This window comes from Tamandua tetradactyla, chromosome 10 (assembly GCF_023851605.1).
Source record: "Tamandua tetradactyla isolate mTamTet1 chromosome 10, mTamTet1.pri, whole genome shotgun sequence".
In the NCBI taxonomy this organism is placed as follows: Eukaryota; Metazoa; Chordata; class Mammalia; order Pilosa; family Myrmecophagidae; genus Tamandua; species Tamandua tetradactyla.
Genome location: NC_135336.1, coordinates 73,801,883 through 73,813,902, shown reverse-complemented (window position 1 = coordinate 73,813,902; position 12,020 = coordinate 73,801,883). Strand labels below are relative to the sequence as shown.

General features: G+C 34.6%; 1 protein-coding gene across 1 annotated transcript in view; it reads right to left on the bottom strand.

Annotated features, from left to right (window-relative positions):
• LOC143648541 (uncharacterized) overlaps positions 1 to 12,020 on the bottom strand; it is a 367,651-nt gene that overhangs the window by 311,997 nt on the left and 43,634 nt on the right. Inside the window, exon 2 of the mRNA XM_077118745.1 lies at positions 10,532 to 10,592. Coding sequence (XP_076974860.1) covers positions 10,532 to 10,592 — 61 coding nt within the window. The remainder of the gene's footprint in view (positions 1 to 10,531; positions 10,593 to 12,020) is intronic.

Sequence of the window (12,020 nt, the reverse complement as noted above, 5' to 3'; positions counted from 1 at the left end):
TTTTCTCAATCCCTTGATGCTGGGTCTCAGCTCATTCTAGAGTTTTTCTCAATCCTTTGATGCTGAGTCTCAGCTCATTCTGGGATTTCTGTCCCATGTTGCCAAGAATGTCCACACCCCTGGGAGTCATGTCCCATGTAGACAGGGGGTGGGTGGTGAGTTTGCTTGTTGTGTTGGCTGGAGAGAGAGGCCACATCTGAGCAACAAAAGAGGTTCTCTTGGAGGTGACCCTTAAGCCTAATTTTAAGTAGGCTTGACCTATCCTTTGTGAGGTTAAGTTTCATATGAGCAAACCCCAAGACTAGTGGCTCAGCCTATAGCTTTGGTTGTCCACACTGCTTGTGAAACTATCAAGAATTCAACTTGGGGAAGTTGGATTTTCCCACGTTCTCACCATTCCCCGAAGGGAACTTTGCAAATACTTTTTTATTCACTGTTCAAATCACTCTGGGATTTATCAGGGCATCACTCTGGACAAACCAACAAAATCTCATGTCTTACCTAAGGTTCCATGTACTTATGTTGTTCAACCAACTATCTACGTAAATTATATTAGGAGATGCACTAGTCAAAATAAAAATTTTGTATCTAATAAACCTTTTATTTTTGAGACTTACAATACTAACCACCACCGTCAGCACTCTATTTTTTTCTGTTACCACTCATTTTTATTTATTCTGTATTTATTTTAATATGGAAATTAAATTAAATGGTAAATTAATTGTAAAAGTATTGCTACACAGAAAAAAATGACAACACTGCCAGAAGAACTTGTCTTGAAGCTACACTACACTCCAACTGTATGAAATTTTCATTCACGAACTGATATTTAAAGGAAATAATTTGACACAGAGAAGGAAGTCTGAGGATGTTAGCATTAAATCTATGTTTAGAAGATACACAGGGGAGACTTCTGGGGAATATAGCGGAGTAGGGAGCTTCAGAATGTAGTCCTCTTCAAAACATATATATATTAAACAGGCAGGAACTGTCTGAATAACTACCTGAAAATTTCATTATAATACTGTACAGCATCCTGGGAAGAGCAGGAAGAAAGGAAGATAAATTGTGATAAAGAACAGCAACTGCCCTCTCTAAGAAGTGGCTGCCAGTGCCCATCCCCCACTCTTGAAGAGAGCAGCTGTGAATCTAGTCCCTGGCTAGCTTCTGGTGGCAAAAGGGGACACAAAAATCCCCTTCCCCAAGAACAGGGGTGGGCACGACTGATCACTGATCACAGTTTTGGATTAGTGAATTCAGAGTGCTGTTTCTTAGCTCTGAGAGCAGCTATTATTACAACCCACCTCTGAAAAAGAGGGCAAAAGACATCGTTTCAACTATCCCTTGTTGGGGTTTGGTGCAGAGGCGGAGGGTGGAGGGGGCAGTGGAGATTTAAAGATGTAGCACTTCCTCAGGGTTATAGGGGACAGTTAGCTGAAGGGCTACATTTGGCAGGCAAGCCAGGGAAGTTCAACTTTTGGAAGATGCTGGAGAAGAATTTGGAGCCTGTCCTAATCCCATCCCCAGGGAAATCTGGAGCTGGTCAACACCATCTTCATGGGTCCTTGGCCCTGTTTTGGCTGGAGAAGACTGACTTGGGAAAGTAAATCCTTTCTGTAGTCACTCTCCTCCCAAAAATTGCCCTTCCAACATAAGCAGCTTAAAACAAGGAAGGAGTGTAAAAAACTATAGAGGAGACAGTCTGAGACAAAGGCCTGCCAAGGTGAAATACCTGGGAGAAGGAGGCTTATCTTCTGGGAAACAGAGGGACAACCTGTACATAGGAAAAGTTCAAAACAACTAAAAAGAAAAAGTCCAGGACATAACAGAGGCCCAGAAAGACTGGGAAAACCATACATACTGCATTTGTTTTGGACAGACCTTCCTGATAGGAGGACTGCGACACAAAAAAAATCTCTGTCTTATCACCACCAGGAAACAGACATCCCAGGGAGTAAATTCCAGAGTTAACAACATTTTTAAATATCAAAGTGTACAGTGTGCAACAAAATAGAACAAGACAAAGAAACAGGACATGATAGTCCATCCAAAAGAAAAGCGTAAAAATGCAGAAAACATCAATGAAGAAAATGAGAATGTGAACATACCAAGCAAATCCTTAAAAAAGAAATCTGTAAAAGCTTAAGGACATAAAGAAAAGCATAGAGGAAAAAACTAAAGTATATTAGGAAAACAATTAATGAATAATATGAGAATGTAAGTTAAGAGTTAGAAATTTTAAAAGGGAGCCAAATAGAACTACTGGACATGAAGACCCCAATATCTGAAATGAACAATGCCTGAGAAGGTTTCAAGAGCAGACTGAAACTGGTAGAAGGAAGAATCCGAACTTGGAGACAAGACATTTGAAATGAGGCAGGCTGAGGATTGGAAACAAAAAGAAATATTAAAAGTGAAAACAGCCTAAGACAGCTATAAAACACCATCCAGCATACCAATATATATGCATTATGGGAGCCCAGAAGGAGAAGAAAGAGGAAAAGGGTCAGGAGAAATAGTCAAAGAAATAATGGCAGAAAACTTCCCAAAGTAAGTAAAAGACACGAATGTACACATCCAAGGCAGTCCTGAGAGGGAAATTTATAACTTTAAATGGTTACGTTAAAAAAAAAGAAAAACTACCTACCCTTAAAATTGGAAGAACTAGGAAAAGAAAAGCAAATCGAACAGAAAGTGAGCAGAAGGAGAAAAATAACAAAGATTAGAATGGAGATAAGTTAAATCAAAAGAGAGAGAGAGAGAGGAAAAAAAAACACAAAAAACAGAAGTTGGTTCTTTTTAAAGGTCAGTAAAATCAGCAAACCTAAGCTAAGCTGACAAAGAATGAAAGAGAGAGGATACAAATAATGAAAATCAGAAATGAAAAGGGGGCATTACTACTAACCCTGCTAAAACAAAAAGGAATGTAAGAGGAAACTATGAACAACTGTATACAAATAAAATGGATAACCTTGATGAAATGGACAAATTCTTATAAGCATACAATAGAATGTATCAAGAAAATAGATTTCACATAGAATCAAGAAAATAGATTTCAACAAATAAATTAATAGCAAAGAGACTGAATCAGTAATAAACCTTCCCAACCAAGAAACCCTAGGACAAGCTGGCTTCACAGAAGAATTCTATTAAATATTCCAAAAAGAATTAACTCCAATTCTTCTCAAAATCTTCCAAAAAATTGAAGTGGAGTTAACACTCCATAACTCCTTCTTTGAGGCCTACATCACCCTCAAACCTCATAAGTCATTCATGAGGCCAATATCACCCTTATACTAAAGCCAGAAAAAGATACCATGAGAAATGAAAGTTATAGGCCATTATCTGTTATGAATATGGATACAAAACTCCTCAACAAAATACTAGCAAATGAATACAATTCAATTATACACCATGATCAAGTGGGATTTATCTCTAGTACCCAAGGTGAGTTCAACAAAGAATATCAATCAATGTAGTACACCACATTAACAGAACAAAAGGAAAAATTCACATGATCATCTTAGTTGATGCAGAAAAAGGCACATGACAAAATGCAGCACCGCTTTATGATAAAAACACTTAGAATAGTAGAAATAGAAGGAAGCTTCCTCAATATGATAAGAGCATATATGAAAAACCCACAGCTAACATCCTACTTAATGACAAAAGACTGAAAGCTTTCCCTCTGAGATCAGGAACAAGACGAGAATGCCCACTGTCACACTGTTATTCAACATTGCACTGGAAGTTCCTGACAGAGCAATTAGGCAAGAAAAAATAAAAGGCATCCAGATTGGAAAGGAGAAAGTAAAACTTTCCCTATTTGTACTTGACATGATCCTACACACAGAAAAACTTGAAAAATCCGCAAAAAAGTTCCTAAAGCTAATAAAAGAATTCAGCAAAATGGTGGGATACAAGATCAGCACCCCCAAATCTGGGTTTTCTATATACAATTGGAAGAAGAAATCAGGAAAAAAAATTCCATTTAAATAGCAACTAAAAGAATCAAAATTCTATGAGTAAATCTAACCAAAGATGTAAAGGACTGAATGCAGAAAACTTAAAAATCTAAATAAATGGAAGGATATTCCATGTTCATGATTAGAAAAATAAATGTCATTAAGATGTCAATACTACCCAAAGCAATTTAAAGATTCAATGTCATCCTAATAAAAATTCCAACAGCTTTCTTTATAGAAATGGTATAGCCAATCATCAAATTTATATGGAATGGTAAATCCCCAAATAACTCAAGCTACCTTGAAAAAAGAAGAACGAAGTTGGAGGACGCGCATTTCCCAAACTTAAAAGTTATTACAAAGCCACATTAATCAAAACAGCATGGTACTCATACAAGGACAGACATATAGATAAATGGATCAAATTGAGGGCTCAGAAATCAACCCTCACATTTATGGCCAAATGATTTTTGACAAGGTGACAAATACTACTCAATTGGGAAAGAATATCCTAAATAAATCGTGCTGGGAAAATTGAATCTCCATTTGGAAAAAAGAAATAGAAGGAGGCCAACCATACACAAAAATGAACTAAAAGTTGATCAGAGACCTTAACAAAAGAGCTAGCACTATCAAACTCCTAGATGAAAATATAGGGGAAAATCTCCAGGACTCTGTGTTAGACAATGGTTTCTTACACCCAAAGCACAAGCAACAGAAGAAAAAATAAATGGTACCTTATCAAAATAATAAAACATTTTTGGGCAGGCAAAGGTGGCTCAGTGGCAGAGTTCTTGCCTGCCATGCTGGAGACTGGGGTTTGATTCCCAGAGCCTGCCCATGCCAAAAATGATAATAATAACGATACTAAATAAATCAATAAAACTTTTGTGCCTCAAATGATTTTATCATGAAAGTAAAACAACAATCTACATAATGAGAGAAAATATTTGGAAATCACATATCCGATAAAAGTTTCATATCCAGAATATATAAAGAAAGCTGTCAACTTAGTAACAAAAATATAAACAACCCAATTAAAAATGGGCAAAAGACTCGAACAGACGTCTCTCTAAAGAAGATATGTAAATGACCAGAAAGCACAATAAAAGTAGCTTAATGTCATTAGCTACCAGGGAAATGCAAGTCAAAGCTATAATAAGACACCATTTCATACCAATGAGAATGGCTGCTGCTAAAAAACAAAGACAAAAAACAAATAATAAATGTGGGAATTAGATGCAGAGAAACAGGAACACTCATTCATTGAGTGGTGCAGCCTCTGTGAAAATAGTCTGGCGGTTCTTTAGAAAGCTAAGTATAGAACTATCATATGACCGGAAACCCCTCTATTAGGCATATACTCCAAAAATTGAAAGGACTCAAATATATATTTGCAAACTGACGTTCATAATGGTGCTATTCACAATTGCCAAAAGACAGAAGCTATGCAAGTGTCTGTCAACTGATGAATGGATTAAAAAATGTGGTATATATGTAAAATGGAATATTATTCAGCCATAAAAAGGAATGAAGTCCTGATACATGTGACTATATGGATGAACCTCAAAGACATGCTGAGTGAAATAAAACAGACATACAAAAAAACCCAAATAGTGTATGATCTCACTGTTTTGAAACAACTAGAATAAGCAAATTTACAGAGGCAGAATCTAGAATATTGGTTACCATGGGATGGGATGGGAGATAGGGAAGGGGAAGTTTAGTATTAAAATGTACAGGGTCCCTATTTGTAATGATGGAAATGTTTTGGTAATGGGTGGTGGTGATGGGAGTACATCATTGTGAATGCAATTAACAGCACTGACGTATATATCTGAACATAATTAAAAGGGAAAATGTTATATATGGTAACCTAATTTAAACTACTGACTTTAATTAATTGGACAATTATAAAAATGTGCTATCATAATTTTAACAAATGTTTCACACCAATGCAAGGTGTTGGTGGTGGGGAAGTGTATGGGAATCCTATAGTTCATGTATGATTGTTCTGTTAAACCACAACTTCTCTAATTAAAAAAAAAAGATAACATATATTAGTGAAATGATCATATGCCATTTTTGTGAAACTGTTTTGTAAACTATGATATATCTTGTAAGATTGAAATTTCTGGAAAAATTTGTCTTTTAATCATTAATAAGATGAGCTTTATTAACTTTAAGTAAAATTTAAAGTATTTAATCATACTTTAGATTAAATTGACCAGTTTTTGTATAAGTTCCAAATTTAACGTTTAAAGTTTTATGTTTTATGATGTCGTTTTCAGTATGTTATACTAAAGGACTGTGGCATATCTACATTTTACAAACGACTACTTGGGGAGTACTTCCTTAATTAGAGGGCCTCTTGTCTAATTTATCTACCTTAAGGCTTCTCAATATATATAAACTTCATCAATTGTGATCAGGGAAAATATATTCAATTGAACAATAATTACAAATATTTGATGAGAACCTATATATAAAAGGTACCTTGATAAATGCTAGAACAGAGTTTCTCAATTCTGGATGCTTATTGGCATCACCAGAGGAGTTTTTAAATACCTACCACAGCCTGAACCCTATTAAGCACCAATTAAATCAAAATCTCTGCAAATAGGACCCGAGTATCTCCAAGCCCTCCAGTAGTAGCATTGCTGAGTTATATGGTAAGTAAATGTTCTACTTAAGTATGGTAAGTATATATTTTACATAAAAAATAGCTTTATTGAGGCAATAGTTTATATACAATAAACTTCACTTATTTAATGTATATTTTTGATAAATTTTGACATATGCTGGCAACTGTGAAATTGCCACTCTTCAAATCAATGATATCATCCATATAAAGATAATGAAAATATTCATCACTCTCAAGTGTCATTTTACCATCCTGAATATTTTTTAATCAGCCAAGTGATTTCTAATATATAGCCAAGTTTGAGATTTGTGGTGCTGGAAGAAGATTAAGAGGTAAATAGGTATAATCTCTCTCTACTGGACAACTGTAACTATATACATAGGAGACTGAAATAAGTCTAAATTCATAAGTACTATATTTTGAGATATTAAAGAAAGAAATAATAAGGAATGATAAAACAACTTCACATTAGAGTTAGCCATTATCAAATAAGTATAACCTGATGAGACACACCTGTATCTATATTTAAAATCAGTTTTATTTTACATTGTTATATAACCAAAAGCTCATCATATTCAATACCTGTAATAATTTTTACTCTGAAATAAAATTTGAAAATATTGCTTTCTAATCCATTCTTTTAATAAAAATGACATTCTCCCTAGGGTCATCAATAGCTATTTATATCAACAGCTATTTCAAGTTTTTTTGTTCATCATCTGATTTGCTCTAATTCTTTTTTATAATTAATTTGAGTTTTTCTAATAGATTTTACCATACTTATATGTATTATTTATTATTATAGCTATGGTTCATCTACCACTGTCTAGCTAAATGAACTTGAATAAGTCACTGTAGGAGTCTCTAGGAGAGACTGATGTAATATGGGCGTTAGGTTAGAGCTCACAAAGGAAAACTAAGAAAAAAATTATCAAACTATGATTTAATGATTCCACTTGTAGAAACTGGCACTTTTACAATAGGAACACTCAAAAGTTGGAAAACTAGGACTATTTTAAGCTATTAGCTCTCATGTAGTGGTTATCAAACATGAAGAACAAGACTCCTTTAGAAGAAAAAATGCTTGCAGACCTTCAGTAGAGTCCTAAACTATTTTTTCTACATTCATATTAAAAACTGTGTAAATTCCGAACATGTATAACTCTTTTGAACTACAAAATCCAAAGAAATTTATAAAATACAAACAAAGGTACAAAACAAAATTCATTATTCTTTTCCTACTGATAGAACCAGTAAGTAGAATATTTTCTTTATTTCCCAAGATAAACCCAAAGAATGTCTTGATGATGATTAAGCAATTGAGAAAAAAGTTTGCTTGGTTAATGGTTAATGAATCAGTGCAACCATAGTACATTCAATTAGGTTTCCTTAATTATTGAAATGACCAAAACTATTTACCAACTGTTCAGTTCAACCACTCAATCACTGGCAACATGTGTTGAATACTACATACTACACATGATAATATTAATCGCTAACATTTCTTTGGCAGTTGGAAAGAAGTGACTATGACTGAAAAGTTGAAATTCAAAAAAGATAATTACAAATAATTAAAATTTGGTTCAAAATTACTAACTAAACAAAAACAAAGAAAATTTAGCTTGGCTGCTTCTCATTGATAAAGACAAGGAGAGTGACTACAACTTCTATTTGAACCAAGTTGTCTGAGGGAGCTACTAAATTCATTTACTCTAATGTCTATCTCTCCCACTCAGGAAGGCTTCAATGACATCGTCACAGCTCCCATATTTCTAATCAGTCCAGCCCTCTTCTCTGAGCTTAACAGCAGATATCACATTACATTTTTTCAAAAGAAAATACTGAAACTTAAATGCTCATAAACACTACAATATGGATGTCTGGAAAAATTCATAACAATATGACCTCAGAGGTCAATTATTTGGCTATATAATTTGACAGACATATTAGAACCCAAAAGAAATAACCTGCATGCATTGTATAATGGTTACATCTCATCACATCTCTGAAAACTCTTATCCAGGACCCAAACTATTGTTTTACTTTATCCTCCACAGACTTGGTAGCACTCAATCTCAGAGTATTAAACAGTTCTAACTATAATTCTGAATATGTCCCTGATATATTAGTTCCCAACTTAACATCCATATCTTAGACTAGGTCATTTCTAAGTCATGAATACAGTACCCATTTCTATGCTGTTCCTCTAATACAAAACTTTAAGGGCTTCCACAAGTTACCAAACTAAACAAAAACTCCTTAGACAAATCCACCTCAGGAGATCATAAGTGCCTGCTTATTCTAACATTGTGTCTTAAAAAAAAAAAGATCAGCAAACACTGCTGAATATCTACCATGTATCAGCAAACTGTCTAATTATGAAGAAGGCATAACGCACAAGTAATGAAATGTGATCAGATCCAGAGGAGTATGAACAGGGAGTGGCAAATAAATTGAGAAGAGATGAACTTAGTACTACGTAGCTTGTGAAGAACATTGACAGATATGCTGGGGAGTTTGGGCTTACCCTCTAAATAACAAAGAGTTAACAAAATTGTTGAATAGGTGGCTATGATGATCATATACAAATTTTAGAAAACACTCTGGTGCAGCATGAGTGATTGGCAGGAGAAGAACAACACAGAAATAATGAGGAACTTAAAAAAGATAAAGGGACAGATTTTGTGGGTCTGAAAAGAAAGCAACAAATACATGGTTAAAGACAATAAGTTTGGGTAAAGATAGAATCGATAGGATTTTAGAGGGGGTTGGTAAAGGATATGATGGAGTAAGGAGTGTAACATCAAACATAAATTCAATAAAGTTTATGTTTTGAGAGCTTATTAGGTTTACAGCCTAGATTTCTATCAACCATCAAACAGAACAAGAAATATAGGAGATACGGGTCAGAAATAAAAGACTGAGCTAATTAAAGTTTTGGGTGCCTTCAGGTCATCAAATCAGAATCATACTGATACTAATTGGAGATATTTTGAACTCTGGAGAGCTTAAGAAGGATATTAAGGTCTTTCTTTAGCACAGATGCTCAAGGTTCAGTACCTAGCACCTCGGATTTTCAATAAATGTTTAATGGATGACTATATGAATGCTGAAACTCAAATCCTCGCATACGTTTGTCTGGGCTTTTGCAAACGCTATAAAAAATTGTTACAGAGAAAAGGAAGGGGCAACAGTAATAACTCACCAGTTATTACAGCCATATTATGGTATATAGACACACAATGGAATATTATACAGCTGTAGAATGATATGCTGATACACAAAACTACTCAGATGACACCTTGAAGACACCATGTTAAATAAAATAAGCCAAGTATGTCATATATAAGACAAATACTATATGATATTACTGATATGAAACAGATTAAGCAAACTAATAGAGTCATAATCTAGAATATAGGTTACCAGGGGATGGGGTGGGGATACGGAAAAGGGAGTTAAGATTTAAACATACAGAGTCCTATTTGGAATCCTGGAAATATTTTGGTAAGGATGGTGATGACGGTAGCACAACATTATGAATGTAATCGACAGCATTGAAATAAACAACAGAATGTGGCTAAAAGGGGAAATGTTAGGTTGTATATATGGTAACAGAATAAACTTTTTAAAAATCCATGGAACTGCACTACACAGTGAACCCTATGTTAAACCATGGAGTATATAGTTAATAGTACAATTACAAAATTGTGCTTTAATCAACTGTAATGAATGTACCACACCAGTGCAGGGTGTAATAAGGTGTATATGGGAATCCTGCATTTTATGCATGATTCTTTTGTAAACCCACAATTTCTCCAATAAAACAGAAGAAGCATTAGTGAAGAACAGTGATTCAAGTTTCTCATTCTAACTATTAATTATCTATCAAAATACTGATATAATAAATGGTTTGTCTTACCATTTGGATGGAATGCTTAGAATTTCATTGGGATGATTAGCCTGGTAAATTTCCTCAATATCTGAAAAATAAGAGTGAATTAGGGAGATCAATAAAGCATACTTTATGTATCATTTGATAATATATTAATTCCATATGATCATACCTGAAATTCACTCATACATCATATTCCAGACACATGCTTTTTCAGTTCTATTAATATTGTCTAAACTCAGGAAATAGTGCAGCCTATTATTTATTCATACACAACCTTTAGTGGTAGACCTTACCCTCCCACCTGCTTGTCCTCAGCCTCAACCCTGACCTGTAGGAACTATACTGTACAGATAAAAGAAATAACCCATTCCAAACTCTGACTCGGTACTTCCTTAGTCAAAGCCAAGAGAATGCACAACATTCTTACTTTTTAATGCTACTTTGCAAATTTTCTGCAGGAAAAACATTGTATTTTAATGTAATTGTGTGATAAGAAGAAATCTATGTCTTGAAATGTTTAAGTCCATATACTAAATGAACCAATTTATTAAGTTTAGCAATGATATAATCTGTAGAAAGTATTTATTGAATGCTAATGTTTACAAGGTTATTTCAGTTAGCAATTGGCAAGTATTTTTTTTAATTAGCAGAACTCTAGCCAATAAAAAAATCCTTATTTCTGAACGATGGGGAAAATGAAAACAAAGAAAGGTGAAATCATTTTGTTAATATCTGAGCTTAGAGACAATGTTATGATGAGGTCTGAAGTCTTAAGGCTCTAGTTCATGCTCTTTCCATGGAATTAATTAAACACACTTATTAAGACTCTGACATATCCAAGCACTGAACTGGGCACTGGGTAAGATCAAGACAGATAAGGTAATGCCGACATGATGCTTAACTCTACCGACCTGTTTTATTAAAGCACTGAATATACTTTTTCCATTCACATAAATAATGAAGAATGAAAATACCAAGAATGTAGTTTTATTATGAGTTCAACCTTGGAAGCCTTGTGTACTGGTTTGAAAGGATGTATGTCCCCTAGAAAAGCCATGTTTTAATATAAATCCCATTTCATAAAGGCAGAATAATCTCTATTCAATACTGTATGTTTGAAACTGTAATCAGATCATGTCCCTGGAGATGTGATTTAATCAAGAGTGGTTGTTAAACTGGATTAGGTGACAACATGTCTCCACCCATTTAGGAGGGTCTTGATTGGTTTCTTAAGTCCTATAAAAGAGAAACATTTTGGAGAAAAGGGGATTTGGAGAGAGCAAAGAATGCTGCAGCACCACGAAGCAGAGAGTCCATGAGCCAGTGACCTTTGGAGATGAAGAAGGAAAATGCCTCCCCGGGAGCTTCATGAAACCATGAGCCAGGAGAGAAAACTAGCAGATGACTCCGTGTTCACCATGTGCCCTTCCAGCTGAGAGAGAAGCCCTGACTGTGTTTGCCATGTGCCTTCTCACTTGAGAGAGAAACCCTGAACTTCATCGGCCTTCTTGAA